This window comes from Patiria miniata, unplaced genomic scaffold (assembly GCF_015706575.1).
Source record: "Patiria miniata isolate m_02_andy unplaced genomic scaffold, ASM1570657v1 HiC_scaffold_25, whole genome shotgun sequence".
In the NCBI taxonomy this organism is placed as follows: Eukaryota; Metazoa; Echinodermata; class Asteroidea; order Valvatida; family Asterinidae; genus Patiria; species Patiria miniata.
The window spans coordinates 9812650-9835794 of record NW_024037064.1 but is presented as its reverse complement, the minus strand read 5'-3'; the positions used below and the strand labels follow the sequence as shown (position 1 = coordinate 9835794).

Genomic DNA, 23145 nt, shown 5'->3' with positions numbered 1-23145 from the left:
GGTTAATTAAAATGAAGAAGTAAAACGGGGAAATTAAAAAGACTGCCGATTATTGTTCGAATTTTTGTGGAATTCTATTTCCTCAAAAAAAAAATGGTTAAGGAGAAGTTACATGTAGGTAGACCTATACATGTATATAGCCTGTAAGAGACGCCGCTGGTTGGCACTGAAGGCAACTGATATACTGCTTTGGCGTAATTCAAGATTTTAGGGAGGGGGGGGGGGTGAACGCAGGGGCATGGACCTCCCTTTGTGGGGTGGGGGAGGGGGTCCACACATCCTATGCATTTACGGGATCAGTGGCTGCACCAGTGTGTCCATCACTGGCCTGCAGACGACCCAAATAGATTTTGGGTTCTCATCAGTACTAAGCATTCTTTATCTGTATCTTTTCTGTTTGCGGTAACACCATGTGGTAATAACTACTGCTTAGAAGATAGTAGTTCTGAGAAGAACTTGTCCTGCTTATTATCAACTTTGCTAAGTGTTTTTTGTTCTGTTAAGAACAGTCTTTATCTGTCTACACGGGGCGTATTCTGGTTTGGCAAGGGAGAGGGGGGGGCGGTGTGGCTTTGATCTGGTGTTAAGTATTTGCGCATGTCAGTGACAATTCGCCCATGTTGCGCTGGGGGGGGGGGGGAGAAGCTGGGTCTGACATGCAGTGCAGTATTCCCTTTTCCATTGAAATGCCCTTTTTCCCCGGCGCTTAACCCCCCCCCCCAATTTTTGTAGGAGTGCCCTTTTTTATTAAGAAGTGTCCTTTTTTTTCTGAACAAGTGCCTTATTAAAAAAAAAAAATTGGTGCCCTTTTTGTGCCAGCGGCCGTTGGGGTGCCTATTTTTTTGTAATTTGACGCACATACCGCCCTGAATATCCCCATATATTGTCCGTTAGTGTGAATATCGGTCGGTTTTGAACAGCACCCCACAAACAGATGGTACCGCCCCCCCCCCCTTGACTAACATTGCTTGCTAACTATCATGATCCCTAGCGCTGTCAAAACAGCTGTGGCACCTCTAAGAATTATCTGAGCCCCCCCCCCCCCCCAAAAAAAACACACACACACACACACACACAAAATACACAAAAACACCAAGGAAGTATTGTAATCCGCGAGTAACTATTCTCCTTTGTAAATTATCCGAGCCCCCCCCCCCCTCACAAAACACCCTTCAAAGGGTAAGTGGAAGTGAAGTTTGTGACTGTTTGTGACTACTTGAACAGCAGGAGGATTGATCTTTAATTGCATGTAATTTGATACATGATGTCATCATGCAGTCTTCGGGACACAACTTTATAGTAATGATGTATGACAATAAAGATCTAGTAAATGCCAAAAGCAAAAAAAAGAAGAAGAAATGAATGCCATTACAAATTGAAAAACACTGTACAAAATGATGTTGTGTGGTTAGGAGTTTCCTCTTTTTTTTTCTAAATTGCCAGTTGCCTGCCTGTAAGGTCAAGAGGCGGGGTCTTGCCTAATTAATCAGTGAATCTGTTAGTGTTATTATGTAATAGACAGTGGCTACATGGACTAGGATTGAGCTGGGTTAGGGACCTGATTTTTCACTTTTATTTTTTGTACAAATTCATTGGAATAAGATGAAGATGAACATTTTGCAAATGTTCCGGAACAAGCACTAGACCACCGGACTTGTATTGTTTTCATGCTGCAAGACCAGCACCAAAATAACTGGCCTCGGTCCACTGGTCCAGTGGGAAAATCAACCACATAAGTGTGGTCAAATGATAAGGAGTAATCGACCACATACATGTACATGTACATGACATACACATGTAGAAAAACTCAGCTGGCAACTGCGTAGTACAAAAGAGACAGTGAAATCTTAACCATAATCACTTTTGTACATGGCTATACATCTCCCAAAACTACCCTTTTTGTTGTTGCCTTCTTCTCTCTTCATAGATGCATTGGACTCGGCCCAGACTATCCAAGTTCTGGTACTACGCCCGTGTGGAGTTAGTCCCCCCAATGCCGTCTGAGATCCCCACCATTCAGAAGGGCTTCGGGGAGGTCGTAGCCAGTGCACGCTCAGGGAAATGGATGAACATGACTACGGTACCAGGGTAGGTATTACTAGTGTAATGTCACAATATTGGGACATGAGAGTGGGAAACCAGAAGTGGGACATGAGAGATATGAAGCAAGATGAAAACTGCATGCTGTTATAGTTTTTTCTTAATTGTTTGGAGAAACATCCCTTTTACATGTAAGAGGAAAACAACATCAAAAAGATAATAATAGGTCAAATATTGTTCACTGCAAGGCACATGATATGTATTTTTGGACAGTTAACCCTATTATGAACCCAGTATTAAGGGCAAAGGGGTGGGGGCAGAATCAGCCCCCCCCCCTCAACTTTTTCGGCGATACCCTTGCTAAAATTGTTGTCCTGACTCCAGCTTTCCTGATTGTTTAGCCTCGAGTACGTCTTACGCATCTTTTGATGCCAATAACATAACATTCCGACCATGGGTTATTTAGTGTACACAAAGCAGAATTACCATTGGTGCAATAATTAATTAGCCGATAATTCCAAAACCCCTAAACCTACAGTCATGGAATTTTTAGGGTACCTTCATATTTAGTTGTTCTATGCATGCACCGGCCACGATTAATAATTTTTGGCAACCCCCCCCCCATCTGCACGCACCCTTGTACTGATGAGGCAGCTAGTAGTATGGTGGGGCTGCATTTGGTGCTTGTGGTGCGGGTTCACTGTAATATAACAAATATTATAATACTTAACTTTTGTAACAATTACAGGAAACCTTAAAACTGTTCAGATTCATCAACCAAATAAATGTGTTTGAGCCTTCACTTGACATAATTGCATTCATTATGCTCATGTAAGTTATCGCCCCAAAACTTTGAAAACTTCACTTACAAAAGGTGCAAATAATCTCAAATCACTCAGAATACAGTAAATTGAATAAAACAATATAAAGTTTACCGATTGTGTTGGAATCCGAATCTACAACATTTGGGACTGAGGAACCTTAATAATTTCACATTATTTGGGGAGATAAATTTGGTACATGGCAATTATTTATGAATCATCAGAATCATAAAGTGTTTCAACTTTGACCTCACAAATGTACGATATCAAAAAAGGGCGCTATAACGAAAGTACACAAGAACCCAAACAATGTTACCGCAACAAACTTATTTCCCAATCAAAGGTATATGCGTGATCTCAAATTACAAAGTAAGAAAACACTTTGAAATAACAACTGTGATTAAACCCAAATCAAATTTCACAACTTGCAGCTACATTCGGTATAGCCGAATAACAGTGTTCGATATAGCGACTGTCCACTGTACATATGCACATGTAATTGGCAATTTTTCTTACAGTAATGGAGTTTCCTTAGGTACATTATTATACTGTTATAGGGTAAATGTACGTGTGCATTTACGGGTAGTACAAGAATCAGGTACCCTATTGAAAAAAAAATGGGTTCCCGTTAAAGAAATCTTACCCCAAAATGTTTCTCTCGGAAGTTGCTGTTCGCATTGTTCATGAAGGTCTGCACGATAATACTACCATATCGGGGTGTCAATACAGCAAGATACAAGTGTGTACAGAGAGCTTTTTAGCTTCACAGTGTAAATTTGCATTTTCACAAGCATCAAAAACGTGAATCTGTTTCATTTTTCACTGTAGCCTGGTTTTCAATTTGAAAATTTCCCATAAATGACATTCAAAATATTTCTTTTTCATTGCCTGAGACATTGATAAGTTAGTATATGTTAAGTTAATTATGGGTACTCGATTCCATAATTGGAACCAGTTCCTGACATCAGCTGTCGGGTACTTGGGTACCCGGTTCCAAAGCAAAGCCCGATACATTATCCATGGACAGTCAAAAATTGTATGTTTTGTGGGAGGAAGGGACTTGAGGAGTAAGCAAATAACCAAAATAGTGTTTGCAGGCGGGGTTCTAGAACCATATTTTTTTTGGGGGGGGGGCTAGCACGGTGGATCCAAAAATTTTTCAGGGAGGCGTGCTGAATTGTTGACCGGTTATTTTTTCCAGACACTTAGGCCTCCAAAAAATCAATAGGTGGTGGGGGGGGGGGGGGGGGGGGGGGGGGGGGGGGGGGGGGGGGGGGGGGGGGGGGGGGGGGGGGGGGGGAGGGAGAGGGCTCATGCCATATTTTCAATGGGGAGCGCCAATGAAATCCTCAAATCATTCACACTATATTAACTAATGCACCCTTGTCACGGCTATTTCTTCTTTAGGGGGAGGCCGTTTGCATGTACATCACAATCCTTCTTTTTGCTAATGCAATTTGTTTTGTACGGAATTTATTTTGGGGGGGGCTAGACAATTTTTTGGGGCTACTGCCCCCCCTAGCCCCCCCCCCCCCCCCCCCCCCCCCCCCCGTACATACAACCGCCCCTGAGTGTTAATATCTATTTTCGGCAGGTTACATGTATCATATGGGGAAAAAAGCTGTTACATGTCATGCATCATGTATGTGAGCTTAATACCAAAAAGACATTTTAAATTCTAATCAGACCAATTGCAATGGTTACAACAAAAAGTAAAGGTAAAGGGGACGAACCTGTGTTCACAGGAACAGAGTGCCCATCTCGATTGTTAGCAATTGGGCCAGACTCATATGCTGCTGTGGGGGGATCGCCACACCTCCTCCACAGCGAGTCTGTTACCTTCCCATTCATTTAGAGAAGTAATTGAGGTAAAGCGCCTTACTTAAGGGCAAAACACACATGGCCACGGCGGGGCTCGAACCCACAACCTTACGATCATGAATCCTGTGCTCTACCGATAGACCACACGTGCCCATGGTAACAGCCGTGTGTTTCTGCCAATTTGGGCCAATTTAAAACTAAAACAACTTTAGCCATTTTTGTAAAAAGCCTCCCAGCCACAATGTGAAACATTGTTACAAAAGTACATGTAGCTACTGCTATATATCTCTATATCTATATATCTCTCTCTTGCGAGCTCTAACTTTATTCCCCTGGTTATTTCCGACAGACACCTGTTAGCCGGTTTGGTGAACAACATGAGCCAATGTCTGGCATGCATCATAACATGGCCATGGGAGATGGGGGAGCAGTGACAGCTCATGGAATGGCAGGAGCGGTCTGGAACCCCGTAGCTGCTATGCAACTTCATGGCACCGATCCAAAGGTGGGTCCTGTCTCAAAGCTTAATTAAGTCCATATCAATTTTTTCGGGCTATACGTGTTTTGTGAGGAATTCTGGTAAAATGAGACAGAACTGGGCACAGGTTATAGTGAAGGGAAAATGCAAAAAAAATGAAAGGGGTGATTTTGGTTCGGGGCCGATTTTCAGATGTTTTGACATTGGTAAGTAAGTGAAAACATGTCTAAAATTCATGGAATACAAGAGTTTTTAAGGAAAGGTAATTGCCATCTTTCATTTTCGTGAATACAAATCTTGAACCTTTAATACAGCTAGGTCCTTTTCTCGGCATTTTGCTTTTGTGATATGTCGATAAAAGCGAAGTTTAAAGTGAATCATAACTTGTCAACAGAATGTCTTATTGAAGTTAAACAGTATTGTAAGGAGAATTTTATTCTGTTTCCTAATACCTGCAAATCCTCATTTCAACCGGGGGGGGGGGGGGGGGGCTTGAGGTTACAATGGAGGGGTGCCCAAACATTTCTTCCTTCCATGCTGAAAGTTAGACAAGTTTTTTTCACCGGACACCTGCCCTCCATAAAATTAAAAGTCGGCCTATCGTAGTGCTACCCTATTTAGAACGCAGCATCAAAAACTGCTATAAATGTTAATTTATTGTGAATTCCGCTTTTCACTGACAAAATTTTAAGCGTAGAAAGTGAATTGCAGTTGAATTAAAAAAAAAGTTAAGCTTTGGAAACTTTTGAGGATAGTTATCGGCAAAGAAACCCTACCTCAGCCTACCTCGTAAAAATAAAGCCAGCCATGCATGCCACAAACAATCAACGAATACAATTGTCTTAACAGATATTCTACTACTGTTGTTGTTTTTTATGTATATTCTTTTTTAGTTCAAACTTGAATGCTGTCAATCACATCAAACCAACCTGCGTATCACACATGTACATGTACATCAAATAACGGGCATGGGAAAGTAGTATTTAAGCAGCATTGAAGCATTTTATGTAAAATCAAACAGGCCCACAGGCGTCACTAGGATATTTTCAAGAGGGGGGGGGGGGGCAGGCAAAGTAAAAACTTGGGTATCTATGAAAGCAGGTCTAAATTATTAGGGGTCAAATTTCTCCTTTCCCTCTCCCCCCTTCCCTCCCCCTTCCTTCCCCCCCCCCCCCCCCTCCCCTTCCCTCCCCAAGCCCACCCCCCCCCCCTTCTTCGGCCGCGTCACAGGACAGGTCTATAATCAAAGTTGAAAAATCAGCACAGAATTAGAACCGAAACTGTTATTACAAGAGGCTAAAAACAATGTCATGCCCGAAGCCTGATAAACTGAAGCATTTAGCTGAATTTAATGTTTGCACCACGGAAATGCTAGTGTTCCAATGATTTTATAATATTAAACAGGGAAAAATTCAAATAACAAATATAATATAAATAAAAGATAAGCAAGGAAAGAATTTAAAAGGCATACATAGCCTTTACCTCAGTGCTTTGCTTGTAATTAATATGGGGAAGTTGTATGTGTAAAATCAGAAAGGCCGCCTATTGTTATAAGTTTGTGGAACAGTATTAAAGGAAATAATAATAAATATAATAATAAGCTCAACTCGAATCGTGAAATTGAGGGACCAAGCCTGTTTCCCTCAGACTTGTGTTCCTGCTGGGATCGATCATCAGACATCAGTATTTAAGGAAATAATAATAAATATAATAATAATCTCAACTCGAATCGTGAAATTGAGGGACCAAGCCTGTTTCCCTCAGACTTGTTTCCCTGCTGGGATCAGACATCAGTATTTAAGGAAATAATAATAAATATAATAATAAGCTCAACTCGAATCGTGAAATTGAGGGACCAAGCCTGTTTCCCTCAGACTTGTGTTCCTGCTGGGATCAGACATCAGTATTTAAGGAAATAATAATAATATAATAATAATCTCAACTGGAATCGTGAAATTGAGGGACCAAATCTGTTTCCCTCAGACTTGTTTCCCTGCTGGGATCGATCAGACATACGAAACACTTTACAGACGCCGTGAACCCAATATGATTATTAGGCCTCTGGTCGACCCGCACGTGCCGATAGCTTTTGTTTTAACTATCAGTTAACGAGCTTTACGTAGGCTAGGCATACTCGGGAAGGATCAAAGTTTGGCTGGGGGATGGAGGCAGTAATGTGGGGTGCGTGCCAATTGCACTCGGCGCCAGGGTGACCGTTTTAGCCGATTTTAGGCTAACTTTGACAGAATTTTTGTTAAAAAACGAGTTTGACAGAAAATTTGACAGAATAGATTTTTTTGGCAGATTTCTGGCAGAATTCTGCAAAAAAATTATGGTTATTTGACAAAAAAACAGCAAATTTGAACAAAAAATGGCACATTTGTTTAAAAAAGCTTCAATTCTTTAAAACAAACTCTTGCATATAGGGACAGGTTGGCTGGTCTAGGTGCTGAGGTTCACTGGGAAACGGACTTCGTTGTGGCCTAAAACTACAGCTGTACTCATATGTTTCTCATTAAGTTTGATTGTATTTTTTCTACATTCAATTTCATTGTAGACGGCTCATTCATATCCAGCGATGCTCATCTTCGTTCAGCAACCACTGTGCTCGGTCTGGTCACCATGGCAACTGACCAGTCTCAGGGCCCCGCCTCCAGCAGCCATTGGTCAAGATCGTCGCTTACCAATTCCAATCAGCAATGAGCATAGTCGAGGGCAACGCAAGACACCTGTCAGCTTTGTTGTTGTACCTGTCAGTGATCTGGGTTACCCTGTTGGTTCACCAGGGAGTAGCATCTGGGCTTATACACCAGGTAAGCTCAGTTTTAGATGTACCCACACTTTCATAAGAGGCATAAAAACTGACTATATCTGGAGCATCAAGATAAGAGCAATGTGAAATAGTCCCAGATTGTCTTGGCTCAGTATACTGGTACTTAAAAATCCTAATTGAAGGAATTATAGCCAAAGCATCCTTCTTGATTAAAACATGCTGTAAAAAATCAACTCAGGGATATGATTACATTTACGTTCAGGCCAGGAAAATTGAATTTAAAAAGAAACTACTGTGATTTTCAAACCCAAATGACACACAGCACATGTGGATTAGCAAAATGTTAGTTGTCATCCATCCAAGAGAATGTTTTCCTTAAAAAACTTCTTTGTCTTCTGAATTCCCTTCCCCCCCCCCCAAGGAAGCAGCAGTGACAGTGGATCTTAAGTAGCAACTAAGAAGACATACCAGGCTAACTTCTTCCATCTAGACACTGTCAAGAGAGGATGGCTTCCAAATACCTGGTAAGCATCTTACCCCTGCTCCCCCCCCCCCCACTTCATCCATTGCAATCTGCATGAGTTCAGGACTTGGAAACAGTTAAAAAAAAAAACACATTTCGGGTCCAGAGTACACACAGTCCTATTCAATTGATTTAGTCCATTAATTGGTGTTACAGGGTAATCCTATACAACAGCACTGCCCAGCTCACAAGTGACAGTGAGTCGAGCCATGGGGTACAAAGAGGACTGTAGGCTGGCGCTCTTGGACCAGCAAAAACTGAGCAGCGATCATTGAGAAAATCAAATAAAGAAATGAAAACCTCATGTGCCTTGATGTACCTTAATTGTGTATCTCAAGACGTTACTGAAATGTCATCATGCTTGCGAGCTCTAACTTTATTCCCCTGGTTATTTCCTACAGACACCTGTCAGCCGGTTTGGTGAGCAACATGAGCCAATGTCTGGCATGCATCATACCATGGCCATGGGAGATGGGGGAGGGGTGACAGCTCATGGAATGGCAGGAACGGTCTGGAACCCTGTAGCCGCCATGCAACGTTCATGGCACCAATCCAAAGGTGGGTCCTGTCTCAAAGCTTAAGTCCGTGTCAATATTATCAGGCTATATATGTGAGGCATTCTGGCAAAATGAGACGCAACTGAGCACAGGCCGTAGTGGAGGAAAAATGCAAGAAACAAATGATAGGGGGATTTTTTGGGTTGTTTTGCTGATTTTCAGAGTGATATTCGTATAAGTAAGCAAAACAGGTAGTCTAAAAATCATGGAATACAAGAGTTTTTAAGATAAGATAATTGGCATCGTTCATTTTCGTGAATACAAAACTCGAAGTTTTTACAGCCAGGCCTTTTTCTCAGTATTTTGCTTTTTTTACATGTCGATAAAAGCAAAGTTTAAAGAGATCCATAGGCCAAAAAAAAAATAGTCTCCGGTTTCTGGTATGGAGCTTGCCCAAAAAGTGGAGCGGCGACGCGGCTTTTTTTTTTTTTTTTACCTGTCTTTTTTGCTTCAAATGTCGGCAGATGACTGCAAATGGTGCCCGACTAAACTTAGTGCAAATACATGTATATGGGAGTCGGGAGAGGCCACATAAAGCTTATTCTTGATCATAACCCCATCTAAAAACACGTGAAAATTGTGCAGCTGCAGGATTCTAGTCAAACCAGTGAGTTTGGCGGTATTGAGACATCATCTTTTATTGAAAAAAACTTTTCATATTGCCACCGCGCATGGCTACGGCAACGCGCGCACATACCAGAAACCGAGACTTTGTTGGGGGGCCATAACTTGTCAACAGAATTTCCTATTGAAAGTAAACAGTATTGTAAGGAGAATTTTATTCTTTTGCCTAATACCTGCAAATCCCCATTTCAACTTCTGCCCAGTTCTGTCTCATTTTGCCAGAATGCCTCACGTGGTCGTCAGTAACACGTGTCTATCAGCCGCTTTCATATATATGTGCATTGTTACTAGCTGCAGCAATTGGGAGACTTTTTAAACCTGTCATTATTTCTAAACTTAAATTCCTTGAGTAGTTCCTGCAAAATCCTTCTTTAGGCCAGGCGCAATATATTCCTGATGTAGTGAATGCCCAAGTTTTGCAGTTGTTAAACGTTAAGAGGTCTAAAGTACCTGCTCAGAAATATACAAATATTGAGTGGCTCGGAGTGGAATGGGAGGTATATTAACGCCAGGTAAAATCTGGACGTTTAAGTCCAGATTTTACCGAGCGATAATATTCCTCCCATTTTACAATTTGAAGCCAATCAACATTTGTTTTCTTTAACTAACATACAGATCCTTGTCATTTGATTACTGTTAAAAATTTGTGGGAAATGTATTTCTCTCTTCCAAACCACCCTTTCACAAAACGTTTGAACCCAACTCTGAAGCTACTGGCTCTTACGAACAACACACGCTTTTCGCAACGTTTAACACACACACCGGCATTTGCAAGCTAAATCCGCGGAATGGAACGAAAACGATCCTAACTGTTCAATAGTATTTTCCATTCCCATTTCCCCCGGGGGGGGGGGGGGGGGGCCTAAAATAGTTGGACACAAACTACGCGTTCTGAAATAATATTTTCACATCATTGCATGTAGTTGGTATCAGAACTACACCCCCAGTCACCCAACAAAACAATCCTCATGTTTTTAACATAAATTTATTAATTTGCAATTTTGTCTTCCATTTTCCCAGGTTTGGGGAGCATAAAGCCAGCCGGTCATGTGACATGACGACACCTCTCCTTCCATTCCTATAGAGGGCGCTGTTCATCACAGCCGCAGCATCCACAAGAGATAGTTAAGTTAATAATTTTTCTTAGATGTCCAGCAGCCATAGAGGGCGCCATAATGCTATCTGGGGTTTTTTCACAGACAAATAGACGCATAGACCGCCAGTCAGGCACTTGAAAGTGTGATTTGGTTATATGGCAAATTGTTTGTTGACAGCGTGCATAACTACGCAGTGCTGGTTCAATGCGCCAAAATGCTTAATATGGTACATACATTGAAATACAATTTATAAATTATTTTGGTAAGGGCTGTATTACGCAAAAGTTGTAAACTCGTATTTAGTTCACAATGGATTTGTTTACAATCAAAAACTAACTTCATAATTTCTTGTTACATGTTTGACTGGAACTCTTCAAGTGTATGCAAAAACCCTATATATCAAGAGGTGAATTTGTTCGTTTTGATTTTAGTCGGGCGCTTGGTATAAAATCACTAAATGCTACTGTAGTTCTGAATAGGACCCAGCGGTCTATGCGTGTATTTGTCTGTGGGTTTGTTGCCTTACTTGCCCGAAAGAATTTGTTAATGGTATAATTACGAGAAAAGAATAATTTAACAAAATAATTAAGCCTTGGTTAAAATAAAAAGGAACAATTCTGTGAAATGGAAGATGATTGTAAACAGCAATTCATTTTTTTATTTGACTTCATTTATGTTAAGCCAAAAAAAGCTCCAGTTTCTGGTCTGCACGCGCATCGCCATAGCAATGCGCATTGGCAAAATTAGAAGTTTTTTTTTTTCAAAGATGATGTCTCAAAATCGCCAAACTCACTGGTTTGACTGGAGTCCTGCTGCTGCACAATTTTAACGTGTTTTTAGATGGGGTTACGATGGAGTGTAAGCTTTAAGTGGCCTCTCTGGGCTCCCATACCTTTTGCACTGAATTTAGTAGGTCACCATTTGCCAGTCATCAGCCGATATTTGACTAGTTAAAAAAAAAAAAAAAACGCGTTGCCGCACCACTTTTGGGGCAAGCTCCATACCAGAAACCGAAGACTTTTTTTTTTGGCCTAACTGTTAACAAATTGAATTTGCTTTTTTGCTTGATTTTGTATGTTAAAAGATGATAAGCTACCCTGGTTAACAATATGTTTTGTTGACATGTACATTACAACATCAAGGTCAGTGAACCTGGGTGACCTTTGACCTCTGTTGTCTCAATCATAGTAGTGTATCATTTAGAATTTCATTTCCATAGAGCTGTAGTAAACTATGAGAGCATTTACTCCTCATTGCCTTGCACACTTCGAAGTTGTCCGAGCTTAACACAGTATGAAGAATGTACATGTAGCGAGATCGATGTGAAAGTCCTGTCGCCAGTATGAAATCAATATTTTTGGGTTTTGTGCACTTCTGTACATGTAGCTAAAATATATTTCCGATGCAGGCATGTGGTCTAAATCCCAAGTGAAAAAAATCCCAAAAAAGTGATAAACAGTGAGAAAAATCCCAAATCTGTGCAGCGCAAAGCACTGACGAATGAAATTAAAGTTACACTAACAGCTTTGAAATGTTTTAGAATATACATGTACAGGTACAACATTTTGAGCTAATTTCTTTGATTTTTGCACAAACATGGATGCATGCGCCCAGCAAGCTTCATCCTATTCATATATGAAAAAGCTCTCTAATAATTTACTATAGCTCTATGGCATGATTAAGTGCACATGTGCAGATACAAATCTAGAATAAAAGGGAGTGCGTAACAATTCCCATAGTTTTTCTTGCAACAATAAAATATAACACAATGGAGTGTGTTTAGTGGAAAAAGTACAGTCAGAACGCAAGTCAATTGAAATTTTGTTTGTTGGTTGGTTGTGGTAACGAGGCCCGGATTATCCAAAAGATCTCTCTCGTAGGACGCAATCTTTGTTGAAAAATCACAACTGAGTGTCAGGTACATGTGCGCATAGTCCGCAAAATATTTTAACACGCGCTCGTTTGCTCGGAATGTCTTCGAAATATGGCGCAGCCGATGCGTATCACGAAGAATTGACGGCCAAAACGCTGATGCGCGTGGCAATCTGTAGGAAGTGACGTCATTTGAGAGAGAGACCTATAAGCAGAGTAGGAACTATGTCTAGGCCTACGAAAAATTAGTGGCTTATGAAAATACCACAGTGTGGCCTGGCTTGCTTCGTACAGCTTAACATCAACCAACATGAAATTAGTGCTGTTGCCTAGTGCAGAGGTGTAAGGAACACTTATCCTGCTGTGGTCATGACAGAATACATGCATAAAAAAAATTAAAAAAAATAAAATAAAAAAAATAAAAAAAATAAATAAAAAACTATAAAAAGCCCAAATTCGAAGAGGAAGTGTCAAATTTAACATCAGAGAGTGTTAATTCAGTAAAAAAAAAAGTACAATGAGAACTTAGTCAATCTTTAATAAAACAAACCACACTCATCCAGATGATAACTTGAGAAATAGCCATTTTATTCAAATGAAAATTCCACAATTGATTAATTATGACTTTTTTGTGAAGTCTGTAAATTTCAACAGGATTTATCAAACAATACAGTTAATGTAGCCAAAACAATAGTGAGCAAAGTAAAATCAGAATTAAAATCAGCCCTATGCCAAAAAAAGCCAAACAACCTACACACTTATTTGCTGTGATGTCTTTAAAAACCTACTAAATTTCAACAGCAATTGACAAAAAAAAAAACAAAAAAAAAACAGAGTATGTTCGGTGTGAAAATTTCAATTGAAACTAAAAATATTCCAAATGCGTTACAAGAATGACACACAAGTATGATGACGCTGGAAATACCTGTTGAGTTTAATTAAAATTGTATCCATTGATTGTTCATAAAGTCTTTAAGAACCCCATAAAATTTCAAGAGAAATTGTGTAACTATAAAAAACGATTAAACGTGTACAAATGCAAAATATAGTCAAAAGCCGTAGAAAATGTAACCTTGCATTTATCATGCATTGTACCAAAAAGTCTTGCACAATTCCTTAATGAGTACATTTCTTCACTTTTCTACGCTCTTTGAAATTGCTGCTTCAAGCGCGACAATGGATTTTTTAGAAAATGTATGAGAAACAAATCTAATAATTGCAAAAATTATGGCCTACATGTACCTCAGAAAAATTGCAAAGTTGAACCGTTACTTCTTAAAAAAAGAAAAAATTCTTATATTTTCACCGGCACCCGACTATCATGTGACCTCTAAAAAACCTTGACAAGAGAAGGCGATGAGCCATACAAAATCACTGAAGCATGAAAACTTATTCTGACGGCACGCTACACGGTCAAGTGAGGAAGGCCCTTCAACCAGGTTGTATCAAGACCCTCATGCTAAGAAGTCTACATCCACCTCACACACCACTAATAACCAGCATTCCAGCAATCATATACACGTATGGTCTTTATCAGGCATCAACAAGTGCAGCAGTCTCCAAAAAAGGAAAAGGCTAACTACCAGTCTGACTGGTGATTGGCTGCGAAGACTGATCTGAACTTTCAGGACAGGGCAGAACTTCAAAAAAGAAGTCCAGGTATACAATCCAAAATTTAGTCCAAGTAATTAGAAATGATATTCCCAAATCTAAGTCCAGCCCAATAAACTCCAAGTCCTGCAAGCCCAAAGACACTTATCCTAAGCAGCAATAATATTGCGAACTCCAAGTCTAGCCCCATTACCATGATTACCTCTAAAAAAGTCTAAGTCAGCCCCATTACCTCTAAAAAGTCCAAGTCCAACAAGCCCAAAACTTATATAAATTCCCAACCCCTCAACTTGCAGAAATTTGGAAGCCCATCAACTAATAGTCCAGTTCCCCATCAACCAGTCAGCCCAAAGTCCCAAAGCCTACCCTCCAGCTCCAAACCCCTTCAGCTCCCAACTTCTCAACCTCCCAGCCAGACCCTCAGATCTGAAAAAATTTCAAGGGGTACCCCTTGATTTCTGAAATTCTGGCCAAAGCTGAAAAATTGTCTAAGTCCAACAACCTAAGGGTTTTAATTACGAAAACCGGATAAATTTTCAAGAAAGTGCCATGGCAGAGCGGAAAAAGAGAGAGCTGGCATGCAGAAGGTACGCGGTTCAACCCTGCTCCATGCTACTATTTTATATATTTTTTTAAATTTATCACTGCTATGAAGAAAAATTCTCCTCCCGGGTCCCCGGCTGGATTTGATCCGGGGACCCGGCGCCTGGCGGTCAGCGAGCTAGACCGCCAGGCCACTGGCCTCTTCGAAAATTTGTTCTCGGAACTTATATTTAAAGGTTAGATTGCGCAATTTAAAAAAAAGAAAAAAAATGGCCGCCTGGCCTCATTTGAATAAATGAATAATAAAAAGCAGAAAACTGAATATTCAGAAGGAACCACCACAGGTCCAAAATTCTGGTTCTGAAATTTAAATATTTATTACATACACTTATTGTAGCTTCTACACTATTTTGAAACGCATTTCACCGTTTTGTTTTTTTAAATTAATATTACAGTTGCTTTTTAAACTTAACTTCATGTACATGTATTTACAAATAAACACCATTCTGTTTAATATGATGAATGTAAACATTAGTTACTTCCCTTTACAAGATTCTAGATTTCTTAATGCTTAAGTTAGCCAGTCCTACTTTAAAATGTTTACTAATATTGATTCTTCCGGGGGGGGGGGGGGCACACAATTTGTTTCTATAAAAGGGCAAACTTTTGTTTGAATGTGAAAATGGAGTTTTTTAAGTTCACACCTGCATTTTACTTGAGGCCATCCTTAAATTGTCAGTGATTTTTGCCTACAGCATCTTATACAATATTTGCTTTTCTAATTCTTAAAGTTATAACCACTCTACAATTTAATAGAGAGACACCTTATTTCAGGAATACTTTCTAGTATAACTAAATTTAAATAAGTTAAACTCTGATTACAACACGTTACACATAGTATATGCATACTGCCCTCTATAGACCGTCTAACAGTTTTAACTGTCTATCTTGGTAGATATTCATGCCAATTAATTTTAGAACGCTCAAATTTCTTCATGAACACTATCCATTTCCCTTTTCTTTCCATAAATTTAAGGATATCTTAGAGAGCAAATATGTAGGGATCTTGTTTCCTTAAAACACTGATTTTCCTCCCATAACTTTTCCCCATTATGAATTTGGTTTCACAAAATGTCATTTTACCAAAAAAATTATCAATAAATTTGGAAGAAGTTACTAATGTTTAACTTTCTTGTTTGATGACACCTTTCACATCACACAAATTTGGTTTCATTTCATTTTGACATGTAATCCATACCTTACACCTTGTAACAAAGCACTATTATGATGCCAAGTGGATCATGCATTAATTCATTCATTAAGCAGCCATCAGCAATTCATGGGCAAAAGAGGGCGCTCCTCATTGAGACTAGTTTTTATTTACTAAAACTAGGGTGTCCAACTAAACATTTCCAAAATTTCATTTAATTTGAGGAGTGAGCTCTAAATATCAATTAATGTACAAACAAATACCTCAATTGTTTATGCACTGATGTTTTAGGCGTATTGTTTCATTTTATTATTACATTGACTACTTGTGTATACAAGTTGTAATGCACAAATGGCTTACTACAATACTTTGCATGGGTTGCACTTTTCAATTTACATAAATATATAGATGAATACATACATGAACAGAAATATGACAACACCCAGTAACTTATTGGGCAACCAGAAAATCTATAGTTTTAGCAAGTATATGGGCAATTCCATGCTGATCGACAGACATATGAGACATTCGGCAGGTTTCAAATTCGCAGAAATATCGCGTATTCAGAACAATATTAGACGCGACGTCATCACATCGACATAGGTACTGTAACTTCAAATTTCTATATTTTTACTTACTTAAAAATACGTAATTACCATGTGTATCAACTTCTCATTTTGAACCCGACATGTCGAATTGCAATTAGAATTGGAAGCTCTTAAGAGTGTTAGGTATTTACCCCAATATTTTACCCCATTTTTACCCCCCCAAAAAATATTTTCCAATATAGATTTTTCAATATATAGTTTCGAAAGATATTGCCCTTTTCCATTCAAATGCAATTTTTTCACCAGCGCCTAACCCCCCCCCCCCCAAATATTTTGTAAAGAGTGCTTTTTGTCGCCCTATACTGTCCGTTAGTGTGAATAATCATTGTTTTGGAACAGCAGCAGTGTCGACAGATTGGTGCCAGACCCCCCCCCCCCCCCAATTTTACGGAGGCAGTGTCCCGAGAAAAAAAGGGTCTACAATTCCACACTAATGTGCAAGTGCCCTTTTCAAAAATCCCCCCCCCCCAAATTCAAAATGACCTTCCTACGCCACTGTTCAGTACACTTTAAGTACTGATGCGTATTATTTTTTTTTTATATTCAGTAGACTTTATCATGACTGACACAACTTTAAAAGAAACGCAGGAAACAAATGATAGAATAAATTTTACATTTATCTTCATGTTAACAGATACAATATTCCATTTATTTATCATAGCCATATAATAATATCATTATTTATCATATAGTACATGAATGTACATATACATGGAAAATTTAAATTGGTAATCAAATGAGAAACTAGACAGTATTGGACATTAACAGACATCAAAACCTGTCAAGGTTCGGCTTTTCTTTTCTTTTATATCGAACTGTGACTGTACGCAAGAAAATAATTATTTAGATCAAAACTTGTAGCGGTACATGTACTTGTAAGAAAATCTTTAAAAACAACTTGTATACTGTCAGCACCTCAAAAATAAAGCAGATGAAATAAGAACTTTGTCAAAATAGCCTTAAAAATATTAAAAGTTATCTCCATTAATAACTGTGTGAATAGACTTGCATATTTAATACATGTCATATTAATATTTTCTTTGTTAACAATTTGAGGTCTCAAATTCCAACCTCAATTTTAACTACTTTTTCTCAAAGTGTTAACTCCTGCTCACTTATTAAAATCCTCATGTTCTTTTCTTTTCTGTTTATTCCTCTTTCATTTGTTCCTCTTGTGGTCTTCCTACAATCCTTTTCTTCCAAGTTTTGTTTCTGCTGTGTCCTCTGTGCTGCTGTAATTAAGTTGCCACTTGAGTGTATGGTTTTCCTGCAAAATATGAAATATTCAACAGAACTTTTAGTATTTTTCACTACCGAAGATATCCAATGAACCAACAACAAAACAAACAAATAAAATCAGCCAACGTTAGAATTATGAATATCAAACTATTTGGTGCCAAACAATAATTCAGTTCTCACAGGGAAAACTTCCCCACCCCACCCATCTCATCAGACATGTCAGAGTGCAAAACAAAACAAAAAATATTGACTACTTGTGCCCAAAAGCAAAACAAATATATTTTTCATTTCATTCCTCAAATACAAAGTACGGACTATACAATAATGTGACTGACACTACATTATGCCAAGGCTAGTGACTGCATGACATTACACATGCCCAATACTATTACAATATTTCATGGCTGGCCTAATAAGTATAAAAACAAAAACTACTGACAAATTATTTTTTAACACTTTTAAGAACTCAAGCTAAGGAAAGTTAACAGAATATTTCATTGCTTAGAAAATGTAGCCATTTACATAAAATCACTTTTGATGGCTTTCAAATCATTCAATATATATCTCATATTACAAGCAAAATCTGACTCGAATTGAAAACAATTGAAAAAAATATATTCATTTTCACAAAGACGCCCTCAATACGGTAACGTATAAATTGAGATATTACTGTATAGATAGCAAAAGACTAATTAAAATTCCTTACCAGTGCATCCATAAGTCATCAGGACATCATTGCGGACTTTGATGCGATGGTGTACCGTACGTAACTCACAAAACAGTGCGCACATAGGACTAGACTATATTTCAGTTTTAAAAACGCCACGTTATATTGTGTCACTTCTGCAAATCAAACTTGAACAAACGATCAATTTGGGTTTTTTGGTCTTGTGTGTCAACCAGCATGGAATTGCCCATTTAACCTTTTTTTCTCATTTAACAGCCTAGTACATTCTAAATAGGCCCAAGGCACCTTGGATGTAGTTTCTCTGATGTTTGATGTCATCACAAAGTGGCGCAGTTTCAGGGCATTCCAGCATCAAGAGCAACGTCTTCTTGGTAAGAGCAGGAAAACCTGAAATTCAAGATAAAATATAAAATATGAATAGCATACGTGTATACATATATAGTTAAGGATTTTTAGGTCATAATTTTGCAGACTTTTTGTAGTTTTTGAGGCTCCACTATGTTGGGAGAACTACTATACAGGGAGAAGTTTGGAAAATAGAATTTTGAAATTTAGCTTCAGTTGCATTCATATTCACAGCAAAATTTAAGCATGAATTGATAATCAACCCGTAATTCACATAAATATGGTTGCAAAAGCAAGTATCAAAGTATGTGGTACAAGTTTTCAGCTCACCTGAAACACATGTGTTCCTCTTAGCTTACAGATGACAGGCTTTCAACGAATTTTGATAGAGGACAAGTTGGGAGAACCACTATATATAGGAAGAGGTTTGGAAGATAGAAGTTGGAAATTTAGCTTCATTTGCATTCATATTCACAGCAAAATTGTAGCACTCCCCTAACTCCCTAGCATAATAATACTAGGAACTGTACTACCCATCCTGGCAAATTCCAACACCCTCATGGGAAATTATACACACACACTGTTGGACTTAGTGTCTGGAGGTATGCCAACCCCAATGTAAAAGACCATCAGTACTGCACCCATTCTAACAACACCTGCTGTTGGGCTTTGATGGGTTGAGTTCGGGTCGGGTTAATTTATAATCAACCCATAATTCACATAAATATTGTTGCAAAAGCAAGTATAAAAGTCCATTGAAAAAGTTTTTAGCTCACCTGAAAGACATGTGCTCTTCTTTTTGTGGTACTGGTAACAGCCTTTCAACGTATGTCGATAGAGGAAAAGTTGTGACAACTATAGGGAGAAGTTTGGGAGATAGAATTTGGAAATTTAGCTTCATTTGCTTTCATATTCACAGCAAACTTATAGCATACATTTATATTCAACCCATAATTCACATAGATATTGTTGCAAAGCAAGTTAATTGAGAAGTTTTTAGCTCACCTGAAACATGTGTTCCTCTTCTTGTGCTAGTGTGACAGGCTTTTGATGAATTTTGAGAGAGGAAAACTTACTCATCCGGTCCTGTCTTATCAAAGAATGTGCAAATAATATAGATTAGTTATGCACGATAGCTCAAAATACTCGTAAGGCTGCAGATGTTTGCTTTCAGATTTATTATCCGGAGCAAATGACTGACCTACAGAGGCAATCAAAATGGTAACCAAATGCGATTTCATGTGATGTGTCGAAAAGTCACTTGAGCACACAGAACGGAATGTTACAGAATCAGCGAACATTAACCTTAGTGTTCACAACGCAAAGAGGTGCTATGACAATATCTTGGCTATGTGACAAGAGCCCCACCAGTGAAAGTTAATGAACAAGATTTGTTAGTGTCGTAGGCCAATTACATGGGAACCTGATTGTGTTCTGGTCATCACAGATGGAATAATCACTGTGTCAGGTGCACGAGAGAAATCTTGATTGTCTGCAAAGGTTTGTCATCAAACGAAACAGGTTTTACGAAGTCAATACATAAAGTGTTTGTGCATCGAGTAATGGCAAACTGTTTGATTGTGTACGGTCATTGTGTGCTTTGAGTGAAGCCTTGAGCTTATATAGCATTATTATCTTTCAATGATACTCTGAATGACGAGCAGTGGTTTGAAGAAGTTGTATGTTGATTGACAGCCAAGTATTCTTGAGAGGGTGCGAAAGAGGGCTGATTCAATTTACCAGCCGCGGTCGCTTGTCACAGAGAGTAATTTACTGGGGTAAAACTCTCGGGCAGCAGCCTGCAGAGCAGTGGTAATGCTTTTGGAGTGCATCTCATACATGTGACTACTGAGCTGGACCAGCAGCCACAGAAACCAGCCATCCTGAACAGATGGCTATGGGCTCAGTCCTCTGTGCCTTCCCAGATATAGACATCCTGGATGATGTCTATGAACCCTTGCAGCGCACTGACCCAGGCCAACACAGTGCATATAGCATATTGGTGAATGCTGTTAAAAAGGATTTTGTAGATCGAGCCACACCACATACATATTTTCCCGAATCCAGCGTGCACCCCCCACAATGGACAACATATCAGGTGGGTGAGCTCAAAGCAGCCCTCACCAGGCCTAGCACTCTTCTGGGAGTCACTGATGAGAGGACAGTCTTGCACCCAAATGAGTCAAAAGGCTGCCATCAGCAACTTTTACAGGCATGACTGCAGGGCAATCAACCGGAAGTTGGCCGAACACGCTTGGTCGCCCTTCTTGTACAACAGTTAACCTTGGTAGCTGTGTTCCAAAAGATGGGGAACCAACCTTCATGCAGACACTGATTACACATCGCCACTGTATCTTAAAATGCACTGTCTGCCAATCTGATGTGATGATATCTAAGCCGGTCTTTCCCAGGTGCGGAGTTTGACATCCGACCTAGTCTGGAGGAAACCTCCGTCTGCAAAATGGGGCGTAGCAAATCTGAACCAGACTCCCAAGCACAGGCCCAGTCAAAAACAAGAGCTCAGAGTCAGCACTGAGTCTATTACCATCAACCGCCCTTTCTGGATGAACTTCAGTAATTACATGTACATGTAATTTGCTAGTGTTTCCTCAGTGCTAGCATATCTGACCTCAGAGCTATCGTGGACCAGTGGATTGCCTGTCTGATACAGGACCTGTAAAGCTTCTAAAGCCTGCTAGCCTCATGTACATCGAACTCTGGCCTGCATCGCCACAATGTCGCACTGCACCACAATGTCTTGCACTGGGCGGGTTCATGGCATACACTGCATAAGACAGCACCACCAGCCATGGATTAATTCTCCTCCTTCACGGGCATTGAAGCCTGTGGTCTTGACAAACCCTGACTCGCCAGTGCAGTCCCCCTCGGGCCCTCAATCCGGCCTGCTCCCTCACCCGTGATGATATACGAGCACCACACATCAGTCACAGGGTTTTGGGCACACCACTGGCACATACCCTCATCCATGTTACGGAAACCCCGAAGGGTCCCCAGCGGAGTGTTGGAGCACCAGGGCAACTCCCTCATCCAAGTTTAGGGAACCCTGGAGGGAACCTGAGCATTCATCCATGCAGTGTTGTGGAGTGGAGTGAATGGCCAGATCTCTCCCCCGGTACGGACTGTTAAGTCCCTCATCTGCACCCTGGGGGAGACCCGGAATGTTGGGCTAGCTGTGGTCGTATTCAGTACAGTCACAATCAATGTTTCACCGACCAAGCGAAGGATAAGGTCCACCAGAGACATGGGCTCTGGGATCGAGAGGCTGTATCCCAAGGCAAAGAAGGTGTGAACATCATGATGCAGCAGGAGCACCCTGGGCAGTCGGTTAAACCGAACCACCGTGATGGTGAGTTTGGTAGTTGTTGGAAATATGCCTGCCCAAGTCCAACTCCCACAATGACACACTGAGTACTGGTAGCAAGATTAAAAGAACTAAAGGATGCATAATTATTTGCTGCTGGTGTCATGTCAGAATCTGCTGGAAGTGGTAGCTCTCTCGATGCATGACACAATTCCAGCTGCGAGTGAAAGGATAGGAAAAGACCTCGCCATCCTGAGATCTCGAAGGCTGCAGATTTGAGATGGACCCATGCTGAGTGATGATGGAGACTAAAAGATGTAGGGAACAACCTCATCAAGCACAACGTACGGGCCTGGCCTGAAGGGTTCCCGGACATTCCTCTACGAAGTGTTATAATTGGGCATTTCCCCAGTTTGAACCTTCATCTGTGTTACGGTTCCCCAAGGAGTTCCAAGCATGCATCCACAGAGTGTTGGGTTGAAGCTGGGGCCCTCCCCTCATCCGCATTACTGTTGCCCCGAGGGGAGCTAAGCGTTGCTCTGCGGACTGTTGGGGATCGGCTGGGTAACGACTGTCGTCCAGGAGCAAGTCTCCAAAGTTGTTCTCCATCATCCAGGTCCTGAACCCTCAGATTTTTGACCATCACAAGGAAAGATAGAATGAATTAAACTGATAAGGACAGAAACTACACGTGATCGGTGTATATAGCTGCATTCAGTTGGATCGTTGAATGTACAGTTAATTGTATCAGCTGGAGTGTACACCCTACTCGAATGTCAGTGGTAAATCACAAAATAAAGTCCATCAGTTGGCGAATTTCACATGGAGAGTGCAGATACATGATGCCTTGAATGCATACGTGAGTGGCTTGAGATTTTGTATTGACATGAAAGTGGGGCATCTTACCAGCATTTCGCAAACATGACGTATGTTCAGGATTCATGGCAAAATCACTATGTGGTTCTTCACTGAA

The 23145-nt window shown here is 40.1% G+C and overlaps 1 protein-coding gene and 1 long non-coding RNA gene across 3 annotated transcripts; one reads left to right on the top strand and one right to left on the bottom strand.

Moving 5' to 3' along the window:
* The first annotated feature begins 1530 nt into the window (after positions 1 to 1530).
* LOC119732775 lies at positions 1531 to 10839 on the top strand. Of its 2 annotated transcripts, none has more exons than XM_038206381.1 (6): positions 1531 to 1549; positions 1928 to 2088; positions 5032 to 5187; positions 7718 to 7973; positions 8858 to 9014; positions 10658 to 10839. In XM_038206381.1, the coding sequence occupies exons 2-5, from the start codon at positions 2062 to 2064 to the stop codon at positions 8878 to 8880; spliced, it is 462 nt and encodes a 153-aa protein (XP_038062309.1). In that variant the 5' UTR covers positions 1531 to 1549; positions 1928 to 2061; the 3' UTR covers positions 8881 to 9014; positions 10658 to 10839. The 2 variants fall into 2 exon arrangements, with proteins under 2 accessions (XP_038062309.1, XP_038062308.1); XM_038206380.1 differs by lacking the exon at positions 1531 to 1549 and adding an exon at positions 1593 to 1774.
* Positions 10840 to 18740: 7901 nt separating this feature from the next.
* Positions 18741 to 20101, bottom strand: LOC119733336. Its single transcript, XR_005271784.1, has 4 exons — positions 19856 to 20101; positions 19627 to 19705; positions 19181 to 19259; positions 18741 to 18892 (listed from the first exon to the last, which is right to left on the bottom strand). It is a non-coding gene; the product is annotated as an uncharacterized LOC119733336 (long non-coding RNA).
* Between the last annotated feature and the right edge of the window lie 3044 nt (positions 20102 to 23145).